Raw genomic sequence first — 19,684 nt, 5'->3', positions numbered from 1 at the left:
GGCTGCAGGGGGGGGGACTTCAGGAGGGACACCAAGCCCATGGGACACTGCCTGGCACACGGCCCTCCCACAGGGAGACATGCTGAAGACGGGAGAGACAAGTGGGCCGCCGTGTTGGTCTGAAGGAGCACAACAAAAACAGAGTCCAAGAGCACCTTGAAGACCAACCGAGACTGATTTAAGGCGGGAGCTTTCGAGGGCAAGCCCTCTCCCGCAGACTAATGAACTAGCTTTTGCCTTCTACCTCCACTGTTAGGATGGCTGCTCTCTCTCTCTCTCTCTCTCCCCCTCTGCACTCCAGGGGGGCTGCCAGCTGCCCACTTCTTCCCTCCCCACTCACCTTCACTCCAGGGTCTCTGCTGGTCCCAAAATGGGCCACTATCAGGTCCACTGCAGTGTTGATTGCCTTGACTAGCCCTGGAAGAGAAGAGACAGAGCAGCACTGATGGGGGTGGGGAGGCAACCCCCCCCCCCGTCCCAAAAGGTCTGCTTCAGTGGCTGGCCACATCTGCAGGGTGCTTGTCCTCCAAGGCACCAAGAGTCAGGCACAGCAGCAGGTCACTTCTAGGAATCGCCAGCAACCCCACGGCCAGGAGCTCCTCAAAGCGGGCGAGGCCTTATTGCCCCTTTAAGCTTTCTCCCGCACCCTTCTGGCCTGTTTCCACAACCAGGCAGGTGCGCATCAGCGGACAAAGGGGGCAAGTGGGACCCATCCCAGCCCACAGCCCCTCCGGCCCTCCTCCTCCTCACCATTCACTTACTCAGGGGCCAGGGCACAGACTGGGCATGCAGGACCCCCAACTGTGCCAGCAAGAAGGGTCTCTGGCAGGTATGCCAGGAGCCACTGGTGCCTGAGAGCCCAGAGCGAGAAGCCCCCCAGAGCCAGGCCGGAGCGAGGTGACCCCTGGGTCTCCACCTGTTCAACCGGCCTGCAGCCAACCCCTCGGCCTGCGCTGAGCAGCACAAGAGGCCTTACCCTTCTTCTGCAACAGGTCGATGGAGACCGAGTCCGTGCTCCCATCTGGCGACAGGCAGAATTCCGCCGGGGGCTTTTCCGCCAGGGAGAAATAGTCCGGGAAGAAGTCGGAATAGTTGAGGGGCGGAGGCTTCACAGAATGCCCTGTGGGGGGGGGGCAGAGAGAAAGGGGGGTTCAGAGCTGGATCCTGGTGGACACAGGACCACCTGTCCAAGCAGGGAGACGGAAAAGGAAGGGAGGGAGGGAGGGAGGGAGGGAGGGAGGGAGGGAGGAAGGAAGGAAGGAAGGAAGGAAGGAAGGAAGGAAGGAAGGAAGGAAGGAAGGAAGGAAGGAAGGAAGGAAGGAAGGAAGGAAGGAAGGAAGGAAGGAAGGAAACCTTCTTGGTCCAGGGCTGGTTCACACGTCTCCCCCAGATGCAAAATCCACTTGTGGCCACACACCCCGAGGACCGGACTTTGCCTCAAAATAAGGGAGGAGGAATGGGAAAAGCACGAATTTGGGTGGAAGGGTGGGAAGTAAGTCCCCACTGAGGAAAGGACGGGACGGGGCATGAGGGTGCCCTCTCAACCCAAGGGACACAACTTGTCAGCTCTCTGAAATCAGTGCCCAGTCAAGAGCCCCAACAGGTAAAGAGTTCAGGATGCTGGACTAGGAGCTGGGAGATCCGGGTTCGAATCCCCATGCTGCCCTGAAAGCCTGCCGAGTGTCCTTGGGCCAGCCACACTCCCACAGCCTGGCCCCACGGTTCTGGGGAAGAGCACAGAGCGAGAGAAAGCTGAGCTTCAGGGAGGACAAGCCAGAGCCTGCAATGGGGGCTGCACTGGGCCCCCGTGGGGCTTGCCAGAGGAGGGTCCTCTCAGCCAGCACTAGGGTGGGGGGGGTACTGCAGGCATGTGCTCCGTGTGGGCCAAGGGAAGCAGGGGGCCAGTAATGCCCTTCCCAGGCAGGGTTTCCGGGCTGCTCTGCCAGGCGACCTCCATTCCTCCCCCTGAAGCCAGGGATTTCAGCTGGACCTTTTTGCGGCTGACTTCCCAGAGAGAGGAGACTCGGCCTCCCTTTTGTCATTCGACAAGCAGACCCCCCCCCCCGCCTCCCAGTGGAGTCATTCCCCCTCCCCAAGGATCCAAGGGAAGGGGGGGCCACGGCCCCAAGGCGTCCTGTCTGGGGCTGGGCGCACCGTTGAGCTTGCAGGTGGTGCGTCCTGCGTTCAGGGCCCCTGGGAACTCAAAGACGGGCTGCCTCCAGGCCAGCCGACCTTCCTGTCGCCTCCAGTCCAGGCTGCCCGCCAGCCCTGCCAGCCCAGAGACGCGGTCCAGCCCCAGGGGGTTTCTTCGCCGATACTCCCGCCACTTGAGGGCTTGTGGAGAGAGGTGGTGGGCTGCACAGACCGCCCCCCAGGCAAAAGCCCACCAGACGGAGCGAGTTACAGAAACCAAGAGAGGAGACAGACAAGAACAAAGACACCAGATTAGTAGCAATCCTGCAAGCATTAGCTGCCCCTTGGCATGCGGAGAGGTGCGAGTTCTACAAATGTGGGAGAAACAATCTGAGACCACCCCGCCCCGCCCCCTCCACCTCCCCTTGAGCCACAGGTGTCTTCCCCAGGGGTCCTTCCCTGCCTGCAGCCAAAGCGGCTTCCTCCAACCCTGGCAGCCTCTGGGGGCACCGTGCCCATGAGAAATGCCCCCTCGCTCCCCCCACGGTCCGCCCTGGCCTCCCTGATGGCCCTCCTGGAGCAAGCCCCCCTCCCCCCTCCACAGACGCTTGGGGCTGGTTTGTCCTCAGCCTGTGGCAACCACCACACCTCCTGTGCTCCCTCCTCCAGGTGGACTGAAGGGGAAAGGAAGCTGCCGAAAGGAAAGGGGGCCCAGGGAGCAGACCCTCCGCCTGGGAGGGAGGGAGGGAGGGAGGGGGCTGGGACACTCCGCTGGTGCCGTGACCACTCACAGCTTCCAACCTCTCCCCCGCCTGGTCCAGGTGGACAGAGGCTTCACTAAGTAGGAAAAATAGCAACCAGCCAAGGGAGAAGCAGTCTGATGCATCAAGAAAATAAGTGACATCCCTAAACAGTTACAGCACGCCCCAAGATGCCACAGAGTGCCCACTGCAGTTTCTGTCACAGTGGCTCCTGCAGAGAAGGTAGAGACTCCAGTGAGCAACGAAGCCCCTTCTGTGCACAGCTGAAGCACCCAAAAGCTGATCCCAGAACTGAACTTTGCTGGTCTTAGGGGGGCCCTGGACTCAGCGCTTGTTCTAATGCCCCCCAGGGCGCTGTTTGGGGGGCTCTAATACAGCCCTTTCACCCTGTAGATTCCTCTGCGTTGCTTTCCCAACTGATGGAACAGGCTTTCAGAGCTGCAGCAGAGCGCCTGGCTTGGTGATTCTGGCAGGCAGGGGCCAACTCATTGGTCCAGTGGAGACAGAAGAAGGGCCCCGAGGGCACCCAATGGGATGATCCCGGGACTGGGCTGCTGAGGTGAGGGGACTTTCTGGCTCGCCCTGGCCTGCCTCTGCACAGGGACCCTGCTTGGACTTCCTTGGGAGGCCCCCTTCCGAATACTCACCAGATCCCACCCTGCTAAGCTTCTGAGATCAGTCAAGAGGAGACCACCCTGGGTTAGGGTTCTCGCTTTTTTCTTGTAGCTAAGGGCCAATGTTGCCATCTGACTAGAAGAGTCCTCAAGAAGCAGCAAGAGAGAATCCCAAACCTGGAACAGCTTCTCACCTCCAACAATGGACCACCCAGCAAAGAAACAAACTCAGGAATCAAAACCTGCAACATACCTGGATGCCAACGCTGACCCAAATGCTCGGAGGCGTTTTTACACCTAAAGAGATCACCTACCGTTCAGGGGTCGGGGGGCGATGCCGCCCAGAGATCCGATGCTGATGGCCTCACTGCAGCCTGCCTTCCACGTGGGGTCAGCGCCTCCCCCGGCCCTGGACGAGCTCAGCCCCTCAGCCCCCACAGAAAGGAGGGAGGCACCGTGCAGCTGGCACTCATCCGGCGGGCCGTCTTGCTTGGCCAGTGCCTTGGGGACTGGCTGGGGACTCTCTTTCGTGGGCCCAGGATCGGCGTGGGTGCTGACGTGGGGGGCCGGGGTCGGCCTGGTGGGCAGGAGGTTGGCGGAGACGGGGCAAGACCTGCTCCGGGGAGGGTGGCTCTCAGGAGTCGGGGAGCAAGAGGGAGAAGAAGAGTCCATGTGCTGGAAGAAAGGCACGTTGCTGTGCACGGGGGAGTAGCTGCCCAGCGGGGACGGGCGAGTGGTCTCGGGAAGAGGAGGTCTCTTGGAGCAGCTGTCGCCGAGGGAAGCGGCCCCATCCGCCAAGCGCTGCCCGGGCCCCCGGGGGCCCACCCCCATGGGCTGGTCAGCCGAAGTGGCAGAGGCTGAGGACTGCGAGGTGGAGGAGAGCTGCTGTCCGGCTGAGCGGCCGGCGGCCGAGAGGCTGTAGAGCTGGGAGAGGCTGGTGGCAAAGTGGCTATGCAGGGCCCGCCCCTTGGGCTGCTTGGGGAAGTGGTGCTGGAACACGAAGGGCTGGATGGGCAGCGTGGTCGGCCGCTGGTCCTTGCTGTAGCGCACCACCGTCTTGCTCTCTGCGGCCCCACCTGCAGGGGGAGGCAGAGAGGAGGAGTGAGGGAGGGGAGGGGGGCTCCAAGCAGCCCCCAGGGAGCAGGGGGGAGGAAGCCAGAGACAGCCCTCCCCCCTGGCCCCTCCCCCTCTGTGCTTGACGGATCTCAGCCCTCCCCCAGGAGAGACTCCAAGGGCCACAAAGCGCCAGGCCCAGGAGGGAGAAAAGAAAGCCGGTCTGCTCGCGTGGCCCCTCAAGACGTTAAGCAGCAAAAGTGAAGGGGAAAGGGCAGAGAAATCTCCCTTGGGCAGTCCCAACAGGGGGAGCCAAGCCCTGCCTCAGCTCTGCCCAGGAAGGCCACCACCCAAGGGGTGTCAGTGCAGCTGGGAGCGCAGAGCCCCTCCTTCAGCAAGTGGGGCCAGACCCACCAGTCACGGGAGGTCGGGTCTGGCCTGCATCCACAGCATCAGGGTTGAGCCACATGGCCTGATTCTGAGCCAGCGTCTCGGGGTTGGTCCTGCAGCTAAAGTGGTGCAAATTTCATCTACCACTCGCTCACTGGGTGGTGCAGAAACAGCCACGCTCTGTCAGCCCCACACAGGCCTACCTTACAGGGTCCTCGCGAGGCCAGTGCCGAGAGCATGGGCGAAGTGCACCAGCCATCCCCCAAATACTCTCTAATGCCAGGCTGTGTTCTCTGGAGGGCTGCTCCCAGCACTTCTGGGCTGGCCTGGGGGGGGGGCACTGGGAGCAGAACGTGCTGCTCCAGCGAAGGGCCAGCCACAGACCAAGGGGAGGGGCCACAGGAGCTCCCGGGGCTCATCAAGCAGTGCTCAATAGCACAGGAGAGCTGCCAAGAGAGGGGCGGGGGGGGGCTGTGTCTCCCCCATCTCTAACTGGCCCTCCTGACAACCGCAGGGGCAGCAGAGACCCCATGGGACCACGGACAAGCCCCACATGCCTGGGAAGGCGCAGCATCCGCCCCCTGGCCTGCAGTGCCCACCTCCCAATACACCAATGACACAAGGGGACACCCCCTACCCACAGCACCCCCCCCCCCCGCCCAGCCTTTCACCTCCTGTGTCCGGGGGGGGGGGGAGGGATCATCCCGCTGGCTGGCTGGCTGGCTGGCCGGTCGCATCAGGAATACCAAGGAGGAGTTGTCACGTGTCCCAGGCCACCGAGGAGGGCAGCTACGCAGGAGGGATCACATGCCCTGCCAGCTGGGGCACGGAGCAAAACAACCCTCTTCGCTTTCAGCTCTGCAGCAGCAGCAGCAGCAGGGTGGGCTGCGGGCAGCACCCTCTGCAGGTCAGGCTCCTTGCTGGGGCTTCCCCCCTGGCAGGGAAGTGATGCCAAGCAGGCAGTGGCCCAACTGAGGAAGGCCTTCCTATTGCAAAGCAGGGCAGAGAAGCTGCTGCAGTTGGCTCTCTGCCCGTGGGCAAAAGAGATGCCAGCGGATGCTGTTGGGCCGGCCTGAGGGGGGCTCTGGCCCAGGGACCGCGGTTCAGTCTCCCCTCCTCTCCCGTGCAAAGGATCCAGGCAAAGGGGAGGGATCCTGGAGACAGGACTGACCTCAACAGGCTGGCTCAGGATCAGGCTGCTGGGCACAACCCTGGTGCTGCAATCGCCACAAAGGGATCTCCGGACAGGAGCGCCTGCTCTCTCCGTGGCAGAGAGGGGGGCGGTGCCAGGCAGGTTCACACGGATCACTGGGGGGCCTGTGGCACCCAGAATTCAAGACGCCTGCTGCAGGATCAGACCCAAGTGGTGCCCAAGTGACTCCAGCACCCTGATCCCGACTGTGGCCACTCAGGCACTCCTCGAATCACAGAATCATAGAATCATAGAGTTGGAAGGGGCCATAGAGGCCATCTAGTCCAACCCCCTGCTCAACGCAGGATCAGCCCAAAGCATCCTAAGGGCATCCAGGAAAAGTGTGTATCCAACCTTTGCTTGAAGACTGCCAGTGTGGGGGAGCTCACCACCTCCTTAGGCAGCCTATTCCACTGCTGAACTACTCGGACTGTGAAAATGTTTTCCTGATATCAAACCAGATACAAATTTGGGCTCTGATCCAAATAGCACCTACTCAGCATTCAGCCAGGGAGCTAAGCAAGCATGCTCCTTTCGGGCACCACACTCCCTGACTCTGGTCAAACAGCTTTGGAAACAAGCAGCAGACGAGGGAAAGGGAGCTTGAAGGGGAGAAGTCCCCCCCCCGTCCCTCACTCCTCCCAGGCAAGCTGCTGAAAGCACTGCAAAGTCAGTAGCCCCCCCCCCCCCCCGAGACACCAACAACCCAATCTCTGTCCCAGCAGGCTTAGGCAGGGGGAGTGTGCTGTGGGTACATCTGCCCTCCTAGGAGAAGGGTCTTATTCCAAGCCCCCTCAGTACAAAGTCTTCCCAGAGGCCATGGGCCCTGCTTAGGGGGATCTCCCTTCTGCTGCTCCCGTAAATCCCAGGGGGCTGCCAGCCCACCCTCCGTCCCCCTCAGCAGAAGCCCCCATAGTGGCTGGCCAGCCCAGCCCAGCCCAGCCCAGCCCAGCCCAGCCCAGCCCAGCCGGCACTGCAACAGTCCAGCCCATACGCTCAGAGGGCCTTGCTGGGACCCCAAAGCCAGGACGCCCCCCCCCCCGTCTCCAGCATCAACCCCTAAGCCCTACGCCTTCCTTTCCTGCGGGGAAGTGTTTGGTGCTGTCCAGCCTCAGGGTCGTTCCCCTGGGCTGCTGCTGGCACACTGGTCCCTGCGGAACCGGTTCCCACCAGGGCACGGCAGCTTCCCTTCTCGAGGGGTGACTGGCCAACCCCCAGAAGCCACACCCCCACCTCCTGAAGGACCACTTTGAGCCTGGGGGCATCCTGGGGGCACAGCCACAGAACGGTTCCCCCACACAGTGAGGATCACCGCCAATCACAGGTCTTGTGGGGCAAAAGATCTCCTTGCCCCCGCCCAGTCTCCCAAAGCACTGGGCAGGCGGCAGGGGAAGCAAGCGCAGGGGGGCGGTTTGGTGGACCCTTCTGCTGCCACGCGGACAGGCAGGCAGACGCTTCCCAGTCTGGAAAGCAAAGCTCTCCTCTCCAGCCCCCCGCCCCCCATCCGGCGCTGGTTTCTCTGGCCCTCTCCAGACACCCCCCCTTTTGAACAAAGGGACCCGATCCTGGCTGTCTCCTTCCTTCCCCGCTGCAACAAGCCCATGCCTCCCTCCGGGGAGCCCTTACCATCTGCCCGGGCTCGAATGTCCTTCTGCCCGAGGCTGCTGCCGACGGGACCGGCCCCTGCCTCCACCAAGGCGGAAGGACACGGCTGCTCCAGCGCCTCCCTGCGTGCCCCGTCCCTTCTGGAGGGGCCCCTTCCTCCTTGCTCGGGGTGAAGAAGGGGCATGGGGGGGAGACTCTGGCTGGGCCGTTCCCCACCTTCCAGGCTGGCAGAGCCATCCTTCTGGCGCTCGGAGAGGGTGGAGAACTCCAGGGAAGGGTCCCTGCTGGCCCGCAGCGGGGGGAGAGGAGCCCGCCTTCTTGCGGCCCTTGGCTAGCTCGGCAAAGGAGGTCACCCGCTTGGGGGCGGAGCCCTGGAGGGTCAGGGCGGGGCTGTCGCTCAGCTTGACCGGGCAGCTCATCATGCGTTCCAGCGAGCCCAGCCGGCCGGTGGGGCTACGGTCCAGGTTGCGGTCGTAGCTGCGGGAGCGCTGCCTGCCCCCGGCCAGGGTGGGGGGGGGAAACGTTGACGTAGACCTGCCCCTCGATGGCGTTCCTCTCCGCCTCCCCCTGCGAGCTCTCCGGGCCGCTGCTCTCCTCCTCAGGCCTCTGGAAGAGGTAGTACTCGGTGGGCTGGGGGGGGCTGGCTTTGCCGTGCTCCTCGGAGCAGCTGGTGACAGAGGAGCCGGCCGGGCTGGGCGAGGACTGGGAAGACAAGTCGCAGGGGACCAGCTTGTAGTAGTTCTGGGTGGCCACCACCAGCCTCGCTTGGCTTTGGAAGCAGGCGGTGAGATCCGAGCCCTCCGAGGCACAAGGCTCGCACAGGGGCAGGTAGGAGTTGCAGTTGGCATCCAGGACGGGCGAGGACGGGTGGTGGCACCCGCAGGTCTTCCCAGAGCCCTCCGGGTGGGGCACCTGGCAGGACATCTCGGACCCCAGGGGCGAGGAGTGCAAGTCCAGGTAGAAAGCCCCCGTGTCTGAGTGGCTGTCCGAGGACGAGTCGCACGACAGGTGGGCTGCTGCGTTCAGGTTGCCGTGGGTGTGGCCGTTCATCTTTTGGTAGAGGGTGCTGAAGTTCACCAGCACCCCATCGGAGCTGTTGCAGGACGAGTCGCTGACCTCGCCCATCTGCTGGTCGGTGGGCTCCGAGTGGCTCGAGAGGCTGCGGCACCGGCAGCGCTGCAGCTCCGAAGTGGAGCAGCGGCACGTTCGGCCGCGCGACGCATCCTGGCTAGGCAGCAGCTCGTCAGCGTCGCTGGCCCAGTCCTGCTCGAGGGAGAAACTGGCGGGGTCTCCCCGGGGACAGCTGTACTCGTCCAGGTCCATGCAGTCCGAGGCCAGGCGGCTCCTCTTCCAGGCCTCATCGCCGGCCAGCTTGTCCTCTTGGCCCTCCACCACGTTCAGGCGGCTGGTGGCACTCCAGGCCTTCACCACGGGCTTGGCATCATGCAGGTGGAAGGGCGGCAGGGCCAGCTCGTGCAGGTGGAAGCCACCCTTGCCCCCATGGAGGCGGAAGGGCTTCTGTCCCGAGTCGTCCGCGTCACAGTCCCGGGGGACCTCGCCGCCCCCCAGCAGGAACGGGTTCTGCCGCTTGCTTGCCCCGGCCGCACTCTCCCCTCGGGGCTTCCCTCCTTGGTGCTCCCCCTGGGCCAGGTGTGTGTCTGAAGCCTGGAGGAAGCTGCTGTAGACCAGGGAGTCGGTCTGGGAGAGGTCCCACTCCGGGAGGGAGGTGCTGCACCCCACGCCCACCTCGGGCGGGCAGAAGGGCGTGGTCCGCTGGCTGGTGCTGCAGCATGGGCGGTCAGGGACCTGGCAGTGCACCAGCGGGAGGTGATGAACAATCAGGGTTTCTCCGCTCAGCTTCGGGGGGCTATCCATCATCCGCAGAGCTCACCACGACCCCTGCCGCTGTGTCCCACTGCCCATGGAAGGACCGGCGTGGGCAGGAGATGCCCCATAGGCACAGCCCAGGAGGGCCCTCAGAGACCTGGAGGGAGACAAGAAGCAACAGAAAGAGTCACCCCCTTGGAAAGGGGGAAAGGACTCTGAGTCAAGAGTCTCGACTCAGCTGCCCCGTCTGGGTGGTGCAAAAGGGAGGGAGGGAGGGAGGCGAAGGATTTAGCAGTGGCCGTGTTTCCTGACTCGTTCTTAAGCATGTGCCCCAAGGACATTCCTGAGCACAGCGTGAGAAACAGTGTGAGTTGTCCCTGAGTGCACCTGTAGGAGGCCGAATGCGATTTGGGTTCTGTTTGCATCCAGAATTGTCTTTCATTTTGTTATTCAAGCGCATCACAGACAGGCAAAACAAACATCAACAAAACATCAAAATGGAAAAGCCATAAAGACAAATAAAATCATAATAAGAACTGAAGAAAAAAATATTTAATTTAAATGTTTAAAGGTACAGGTATCCCCTGAGTCATGTCTGACCCTTGGGGTGACGCCCTCTAGCGTTTTCATGGCAGACTCAATACGGGGTGGTTTGCCAGTGCCGTCCCCAGTCATCACCGTTTACCCCCCAGCAAGCAAGCTGGGTACTCATTTTACCGACCTCGGAAGGATGGAAGGCTGAGTCAACCTTGAGCCGACTGCTGGGATCGAACTCCCAGACTCATGGGCAGGGCTTTCAGGCGGCTGCCTTACCACTCTGCGCCACAAGAGGCTCTAATTTAAATGTTTACAAGCAGTGTAACATAATTTAGCTTTGTCAGCTGCATATGCAGTACCAGGCTGAGACGCAGAGGGTAACCTTGAGGAGTCTAAAAACTGGCCAAAGATAGAAATGAATTACGAGTTCAAATCAGGGGCGGGACAACCTCCCTGACTGGCCGTTTGTTGGACAGTCAGAGGTACAATCATGTACGCAAAGCGTCCCAACTCCTCCCACCATCCCAGACCGGCTTTATTTACTTATATATGTACTGCCAGATGTGTTCTCTGTGTTCCAAACAAAAACACCCACATTTGGGCCAAGGAGGAGAGCAAGCTGGAGATGGTTCTCCCAAGATGTGGTCATGCAAATGTTCCCGGCAGCAGAGATCCCTGCCCTGGCAGGAAGGCTGTCCCTGGGGGGGGGGGGGAGGTAAGGGAGGTGCATGCGGGGAGGCCCAAGGCCAGCCTCTCTCTCTGCCTGGGCAAGAAAGGAAGGGGACAGACCCTCAGGGGAGTGGGAGGACAGAGGAGCTGAATTCCTTGGCCACGGAAGGGAGTGTGACCTACCTATGCTGGGGGACTCCACCTGGGGGCAACTCCCGCATTCCCTCCCACATGGGCTTAACGAAGGGCAGGCAGCCTAGATAGAGACCCAAATCAACACATCACGGATAACTTTAAGAGGACCAGAGTCAGGGTATTGGATGGCAGCCTGTGGACCTGACCCCATTTTGCCGGGTGGTCTCAGAAGGGAAGGCCTGGGGGGCGTCCTCGCTGGGGAGGGGGGTCTAGGCCATGCCCCAAACAGGATCTCTGACCACTTTCAGCGCCAGCCCTGGGAACCTGCTCTCGCCCCACCCGCCCCTCCTGCCTTCTCCTGGCTGGCAGCGTTTTCTCGCAGCCTGTCCACGCCAGGCCACATCCCCCTCGTGCTGCTGAGTCACCCAGCCCCCTCCTCTGGCCCCTGGGCAGCCCAGCCCCCTTTCCTTCCCCAGCCTGGAGTGACCGGAGACTTGGAGCAGCTGCCAGAAGGCCATCGTTCCTGCTCACAAAGACCCACCCACCCAGTGGCTGCCAGCAATCTGCGGGGGGGGGGGATCTGCTGGTCTCCAAGAGCAACAGACCCCCCACCCCCACCTCCGCCTTGCAAAAGCAGCCACCAGGGCTCCAGATCCCTCCCCGCAGCCAATCATGGAGTTGCAACTCTCCCCACTCACGGGAGCAAGGAATCCAGGCAGGAATCCGCCCAGCACAAAGGCCCTCTGTGTCCTGCCAGGGAAGACTGTTCCTCTCTCACTGCCCGGGCCAGACACCACACAATGCTGGGGAGGGGGGGGGTTAGGGCCATGATGGGGGGGGGGGTTAACTCTTCCCTCTTCATTGTTTCATGGACTGAAAATGCAGTCACCTGGAGCCCCAATGAGGGAGTCAAATGAGGCTGCCTCTGCATGGGAGGGGGGGGGGTGCTCTGCCACACACAGGCCTGCAGTCCCTATATGGGACCTTTCCCTTCCCACGCGGTCTGGTTCGAGGGCTATCATAGAATCATAGAATCATAGAGTTGGAAGGGGCCATACAGGCCATCTAGTCCAACCACCTGCTCAACGCAGGTGGACTGCATAATGTCACAGACTGCATAATGTCACAGACTGCATAATGTCACAGAAAGCCACACATGAGGAAAGGATGCCACGACTCTGTTCAAACCCAGAGCAAGGCTGAGCAGGAGGGCTGGGGGGGCCCATCCTGCAGCCCCATCCCCATCCGAAGGACTGGCCTTCACCACGGCCTCACCCTCCTCATCTGCAGGATACCCGCTTCACCCCCCTTGCTTCACCACAGCAGGTGCATTGATTTCGGCAGGGCCTTCTGGGGAGCCACCCTGCAAACAGGCAAGATCAGTAACTGCCCACACAGGCACCTTCTCTCTCTGTTGCAGCCCCCACCTTGGGGAGCAGGCGTACTTAAAGGGGTTTGAAACGCCCCCTGAGCCCCATCGTTCTGCAAATTACGTAAAACGGATTTGGTCCAGAGGGCTTTGGTCATACGGTCATAAATAGGTCTATCTAATTACGGACTGCTTTGGAAAGATGCTTCAAGGAAGAGAAACGGACTGTGGACCATCCCACGGTATCAAGGGCAAGCCGTCCGTCCCTTGAATGTGTTGCTCTCTTGTCCTGTCCTTGTTTTCTACTGGAGCAATGCCAGTTTCCTTCCTTATGGCCACACTCCGCATCATGCCTAATACCCAACGCTAACCTGGCATTTGGCCATGCTAGGAGGGTCCTGCTCATCCACACCCTCTCCTGCTGGCTGCAAAAGCCTCCACTGTTCACTAGGCCTCTCTTTACGTGAACCTTTATGGGTTTACACTGTGCAGTCTGCTTTGGATCCTGGTGAGAAAGGCAATCAAAAGATGGATGGATGTATGGATGGATGGATGCCTTCATGGTGTTTCGGGAAAGGAGGGCTGTCTTAGGAACAGCCCCTGGTCTCCATGGCATGAGCCAGATTCAGGAGACCTCTGAGCAACTCCAGGTGCTCTTGGGTTCCAAAATACAAGCCACCCCACCCCTTCCACAACAGCCCAACTTCTAGTCTGCATCTGAGGCTCTCCCTCTCTGCTTTGTCCTCTCTAATCATCCCAAGCAGATCTTCTGAACCTGCCCCCTTTCAGGTGCTACACCCTTCAGAGACTAAGCGGGTGGCCATCATGGAGAGGGAAGTGGATGGGAAGACGGCTGCTAGATCAGAATGGGGGAAGTCCTGGAGACTTGGGGGTGAAGAAGTTCCTGACTGTTAGAGTGGTTTCTCCGTGGCAGGATTCCTCAGGAGGTGCTGGGTTCTCCATCTGTGGAAATTTTTAAACAGAGGCTGGAAAGCCATCTGACGGAGAGGCTGATTCTGTGATGGCTCAAGGAGGTGGCAGGTGACAGTGGACGACTGAGAGGGTTGAGAGTGTCCTGCCTAGTGCAGGGGGTTGGACTAGATGACCCAGGAGGTCCCTTCCCACTCTAGGATTCTATGATTCTATGGAGCTCAGAGATGACAGGGACCTCAGTGGGGTAGAGCGTTGTACTGCCCTCCTCCAAAGCCTCCATCTTCTACTGGGGAACCGATCTCTGGAGATGAGTAGTAATTCCAAGGGAACCCCAGGCCCCACTTGGAAGATGGCCTCCTTAGGAGGGAATCATAGAATTCTAGAAGGTGAAGGGGCCTCACAGGACCTCTATTCCCACCCCCAGTTCAATGCAGGATCAGCCTGAAGCATCCAGGATAAGGATTGTTCAGCCGCTGCTTGAACAACACCAGTAAGGGGGAGCTCCCCACCATTGGAGGCAACCCATCCCACTGCTGAACTAGACCCATAGGGCCCTAGAGTGGGAAGGGGCCACACAGGCCATCTAGTCCCACCCCCTGCTCAGTGCAGGATCAGCCTCCAGCATCCAGGAGAAGGATCTGTCCAGCCGCTGCTTGAAGACCACCAGGGAAGGGGAGCTCCTCACCTCCTTAGACAGCCCCTTCCACTGCTGAACTAGACTCCTAGGATTCTAGAGTTGGAAGGGGCCATGCAGGCCATCTAGTCCCACCCCCTGCTCAGGGCAGGATCAGCCTCCAGCATCCAGGAGAAGGATCTGTCCAGCCGCTGCTTGAAGACCGCCAGTGAGGGGGAATCATAGTATCATAGAGTTGGAAGGGGCCACACAGGCCATCTAGTCCAACCCCCTGCCATACGCAGGATCAGCCCTAAGTATCCTAAAGCATCCAAGAAAAGTGTGCATCCAACCTTTGCTTGAAGACTGCCAGTGAGGGGGAGCTCACCACCTCCTTAGGCAGCCTATTCCATGCTGAACTACTCTGACTGTGAAATTTTTTTTCCTGATATTTAGCCTATATCGTTATACTTGAAGTTTAAACCCATTACTGCGTGTCCTCTCCTCTGCAGCCAACAGAAACAGCACCCTGCCCTCCTCCAAGTGACAACCTTTCAAATACTTAAAGAGGGCTATCATGTCCCCTCTCAACCTCCTTTTCTCCAGGCTGAACTTTCCCAAGTCCCTCAACCTATCTTCATAGGGCTTGGTCCCTTGGCCCCAGATCATCCTCGTTGCTCTCCTCTGTACCCTTTCAATTTTATCTACGTCCTTCTTGAAGTGAGGCCTCCAGAACTGCACACAGTACTCCAGGTGTGGTCTGACCAGTGCCGTATACAATGGGACTATGACATCTTGTGATTTTGATGTGATGCCCCTGTTGATACAGCCCAAAATGGCATTCGCCTTTTTTACCGCTGCATCACACTGCCTGCTCATGTTTAGTTTACAATCCACAAGTACCCCAAGGTTTCGTTCACACACAGTGTTACCTAGAAGCGTATCCCCCATCCAGTAGGCATGCTTTGCATTTTTCTGACCCAGATGCAGAACTTTACACTTATCTTTATTAAATTGCATCTTGCTCTCATTTGCCCATTTTTCCATTGTGTCCAGATCTCATTGAACTCTGTCTCTATCTTCCGGAGTATTTGCCAGTCCTCCCAATTTGGTGTCAGCTGCAAACTTGATGAGTACTCCCTCCACCCCCTCATCTAGATCATTAATAAATATGTTAAAAAGTACCGGGCCGAGCACCGAGCCCTGAGGTACCCCGCTACTCACCTCTCTCCAGTCTGATGAAACACCATTGACAACAACTCTTTGAGTGCGGTTCTCTAACCAATTCCCTATCCACCTAACGATCTGAAAATCCAGATTGCAGTCCTTCAACTTATCCATCAGAAAGATAGATAGACAGACAGACAGACAGTTGTCACCCCTCCTATTTCCCCAGGAATGGGTCAGACTCCTCCTGGCTAAAGAAGAGGGTCTTACTGGAGACAGCAACCAGAGGTGCAACAACAGGACAGGGGGGAGTGTGAGGGACCAAAGGGGGGAGTGTGAGGGGCAACCCCCAGCTCACCACAGCACCAAAACTCTAGAGCTTTCTTTCCAGGGAGAGTCACCTTTCCCCTTCTTAGGGACCAGGCTTCTTTCATTTGGCATGCCCCCCCCCCATGCTTTCTCCTTCTTAATCAATGCTTTATGCTTTGAGGGTGCTTGAACTGCTTTGTAGGCATTGCAAGTCTGTTTTTTTAACTCCTTTTTAAATTGTTCTAATGATTTATGTCTATGTAAGTTTTTATTATAATGGCTTTATAATGTAATTTGATCTTGCACGTCTTAAATTGTTAGCTGTCTTGGTAGCATTTTTAAGAGCAGAAAGGCGGGATATAAATATTGTGAATAAACACAATAGATGAATAGATGTGGGGAAATGCTGGTGGGCTGGACAAGGACCGCTCACTTTTGGCTCAGTCCAGTCAAGGGAGAGCTGCTGCTGGTTGCCACCCCTGCCCAGGAGGGAGGGAGGGAGGAGTTGGCCTGCTTGAGGGGAGATTGAATTGCCCCTTAATGAGCGGGTATACAGTTTTTTGGGGGGAGGCTAATCCCTCCCCTCAGAGATTTACCCTGCAATTAAACGATGAAGAAACTCATTAGGATATGAACATTATCTAGAGCCCTCCAGGCACAGGTGCAGTACAGTTCTTATTGGGTTCCTGTGAGGAAGCATTCACGAGCAAAGGCAGGACTTGGCCTTTGTTTGGATTTAGATTTTCCAGGGGCATGCCGACAGCTTCTTAATGTCTTTGTGCTTTCAAAGCACTGGACAAAGCTTTACTCTATATTGTACAAATTCTTGTTTATGTGTGTTATCTTTACACTGTGGATCTTTTTTCTTTTGTATAATTGCAATATACTGTGTACTGATCCCGTACTGATCATATGTGTGTCTGAGACTTCATGGAATGATTCCCATGACTGGGATGCAGTAGTGAATGGTTAGAATCATAGAATAATAGAGTTGGAAGGGACCTCATGGGTCATCTAGTCCAACCCCCTGCACTATGCAGGACACTCACATCCCAATCACTCATGTACTGTCACCTGCCACCCCTTTGCCTTCACAGAATCAGCCTCTCCGTCAGATGGCTCTCCAGCCTCTGTTTAAAAATTTCCAAAGATGGAGAACCCACCACCTCCCGAGGAAGCCTATTCCACTGAGGAACCGCTCTGTCAGGAACTTCTTCCAGATGTTTAAGATGGAATTTCTTTCGAATTAATTTCATCCCATTTGTTCTGGTCTGTCCCTCTGGGGCAAGAGAGAACAACTCTGCTCCATCCTCCATATGGCACCCTTTTAAATACTTGAAGATGGTTATCAGATCCCCTCTCAGTCGTCTTCTCTCTAGGCTAAACAGACCAAGCTCCCCCAACCTTTCTTCATACGTCTTGGTCTCTAAACCTGATCAAAAGCCTTACTGAAATCAAGGTATATTATGTCCACAGCATTCCCCTGATCTAGCAAGGTAGTCACTTTCTCAAAAAAAGAGATAGGGTTAGTCTGACATGACTTGTTTTTGAGAAAGCCATGCTGACTCTTAGAAATTACAGCCATCCGCTCTAGCTGGCCAGGGACCGACTGTTTGATGATTTGTTCTAAAATTTTGCCAGCTATAGACAAGCTGACAGGTCAGTAGTTACCCAGGTCCTCCTTTTTACCCTTCTGGAGTTGTGCCATTGATTTTCAATACAATTTATTCTTCTGCATCTTGACTTTTGTTGTCACTTCTCAGACTTAAAGTTGTAATTTTGGTGGGATCTCAGTGATTTGGAGGTGGTGATTGGCACTTTTTATTGCTGATTTTGCTGATCAGGGATTGTGAATTATTTTCATTCCTTTGGATTGGATATTTATTGCTTTAAAATGTTCACTTACTTAAGTACTTCTAAAGCAAAAGACCAGGTCGTATGCAGAGGCATGTTTTCAACATGGACCTGTACCTTTGCATGAACCTCTTATTGTTGGTTTGCTTTTATACTGTTTTAGAAAATAAGGTGATGTTTTAGCCTCAGCTGCTGCCTAAATTTGTTTCATCTTTTCACCTTTGCTATCCTACTGATTTCCTGTAGCACTGCAGTAGAGAGAACTCACACTTTCCAATCAGATGCCTCTCCCCGGACCACGCCTTCTCTCTACACACCTCCGGACGCAGGCACAGGGACCACAGGGCCGCTTGCAGGCCCCAGCCCTTCACAGCCAAACCCTCACACGATGCCACGTGTGCCAAGCACAGGGCCCAGACCTCTCCCTGTGGAGGGCGGGTGACTCATCTGCACATGGACCACTGAAGACCCTCCCTTAGACTGAATCAGACTCCCCCCCCACCCCCTGCAGTCCATCTTGCCTACTCACACAGGCAGCTGCTCTCCAGGTCTCACCGAGGGCATCCCCTCCTGCTCGTGCCTTTCACTGGAGAAGCCCCCGGGGACTGAATGCCAAGCCAAGGCTCTGCCACTGAGCCACGGCCTCTCCCCAAGGAGCAGCATTAACTCACAGAGCCAAAAGGGCCAAAGGGGCTCAGGAGCTCCTTGGGGGCTGGGGAAGGAAGGACAGCTCCATGCATGCTTCGCCCTCCCCGTCTTGGCGCACAAGCCTTCCTGAGCTTGATGCACAGCGAGCCAGCAGAGGCCACAGCCGGGAATCTTCTCTCCCAAGGCAGAGCTGGGAAGGGGGAGGAGGGAGGGGCTGGAAATGCCCCAAGGGAACTCCCACGCCTCGGCCTTGGCCTGCGCTCCCGTCCCGCCACTTAGCAGCCCCACCAACCGCCTCCAAATCTGCCACGGAACTGCCAGTCAGGCTGCACAAAGCAGGGTGTTTGTGTGCAAGAGAGAGAAAATGAAGGATCACCCTCTGGCTTGTCTGCATGAAAATATAAGGAGGCCTCTCCTGGCGGCCCAGCCGGCCGACTAGCGGAAAGGAGGAGGGCGCTGGGGCCAGAATCCCTGCCCGGCAAGCTGGAGCTCCCTCCACTCCGCCTGACACACAGCCGATGGAGCCCCAGCAGGCCGGAGGACGGCGGCCGGGAGGGGGAAGGGTGCAAACCTGTCCTAGCGGTGGCAGGAGAGGAGAAGGCCGCAGCCAGCCAGCCTGCAAGCAGCCCAGGCGCCTCTCCCGCCCTGGACCACAGGCCACAGCAGCCAGGCATCCTCCGCACTCCACTGAGGCACCCTGTGAAGAACCTCCTTGGCCCGCTAGGAGCCCAGCGGAGCAGACCCACAGCGGCTGGGGGTGGGGGGAGAGGGGTGCGCGGATGATGCTCCCCACATCTGGCCAGTGGGATCGAACATCCCCTTGGAGATGCACAAGGCTTCTCATGAAGAGACAGGGCTGCAGTGGAAACCTCCCCTCCCCCTCCCCCTCCCCCTCCCCCTCCCCCTGTTGGGATGCCGGCCTGTCTGTTTCTGGGATTTAGTGCCATGAGGGTGGGGGGGGGGCTTCTTGGGACCAGAGGCTACCTCCTCTTGGGGGCTGGAGGCTGCCTGCCACAGACCCTCCACCCCAGCTCCGCTCTGCATTTATCTGTCACTTGTGCAAAATATCTCTCAACAACCACGGCAACCAGGGCAAGCGCAAGAGAGCACCGAAACCCACCGCCTGATCCAATCGCGCACCCCAACCATGCCCGGGGCCCCTCCCGCACAGCCACTCGCTTCTCTCCTTCCTCCAGAGGCCGCCCCTGGGGAGGGGGAGGGGGAGGGGGGGGGTCTGCAAAGGCCCCTCAAGGTGGCACCCAAGGCAGGAGGAGGGCAACGGGCAGGCCCCGCCCCGAGGATTCCCGGCAGCCGACGGGGCTATGAAGCCGGACCCTGCCTGCCTGCCGTGCCCGGCGGGAGAGGCAGGGCGGGGGCCGCGGCGGGCAGCGGAGCCTCCTGGGCCGGGCAAGGTCAGGCAGCGGCTCGCCGTAGCGCCCGCCCGCTGTTCGCCACCTCCGCCAGTCCCGACCCACAGACCGGCGGCGCCCGGGCGAGCGGCAGCGAGGCCTTCTCCTCCTCCCCCCCCCCTCCCGGCCAGCCCGCCGCGCATCTCCCCCGCCAGCGCCCGCCCGCCCGCCGCAGCCACGCCCAGGGCGCACAAAGGCAGCCAGGCAGCCAGCCAGCCAGCCAGGCAGCCAGGGCAGGCGGGGGTCGGGCCGGGCCGGGCCGGGCCGGGCCGGGCGGCTCCTCTGCACCCCCGCGCCGGCCGCCGCTGCTCACCTGCTGGCCGCGCCGTCCGGGCTGCTCCTGGGGCTGGGGCTGGGGCTGGGGCCGCCGGGCGGGCGGGCGGGCTGTTGGGGCGGCTGCGGCGCGGGCACTGCGGAGGGGCTGCGCAATGCCAGCGCCAGCGCGGTGGCCGTGACGTCGAGGCGC

General features: G+C 59.1%; 1 protein-coding gene across 1 annotated transcript in view; it reads right to left on the bottom strand.

The window, feature by feature from the left end:
- The window catches only part of RUSC2 (RUN and SH3 domain containing 2), a 25,493-nt gene extending 5,809 nt beyond the window's left edge, over positions 1 to 19,684 (bottom strand). Inside the window, 8 exon segments of the mRNA XM_077346646.1 lie at positions 341 to 417; positions 977 to 1,120; positions 2,155 to 2,355; positions 3,823 to 4,584; positions 7,770 to 8,049; positions 8,051 to 8,263; positions 8,265 to 9,732; positions 19,532 to 19,684. Coding sequence (XP_077202761.1) covers positions 341 to 417; positions 977 to 1,120; positions 2,155 to 2,355; positions 3,823 to 4,584; positions 7,770 to 8,049; positions 8,051 to 8,263; positions 8,265 to 9,626 — 3,039 coding nt within the window. The 5' untranslated portion in view covers positions 9,627 to 9,732; positions 19,532 to 19,684.

Source organism: Paroedura picta, chromosome 7, assembly GCF_049243985.1.
Source record: "Paroedura picta isolate Pp20150507F chromosome 7, Ppicta_v3.0, whole genome shotgun sequence".
In the NCBI taxonomy this organism is placed as follows: domain Eukaryota; kingdom Metazoa; phylum Chordata; class Lepidosauria; order Squamata; family Gekkonidae; genus Paroedura; species Paroedura picta.
This window is presented reverse-complemented; position numbering and strand designations above follow the sequence as displayed.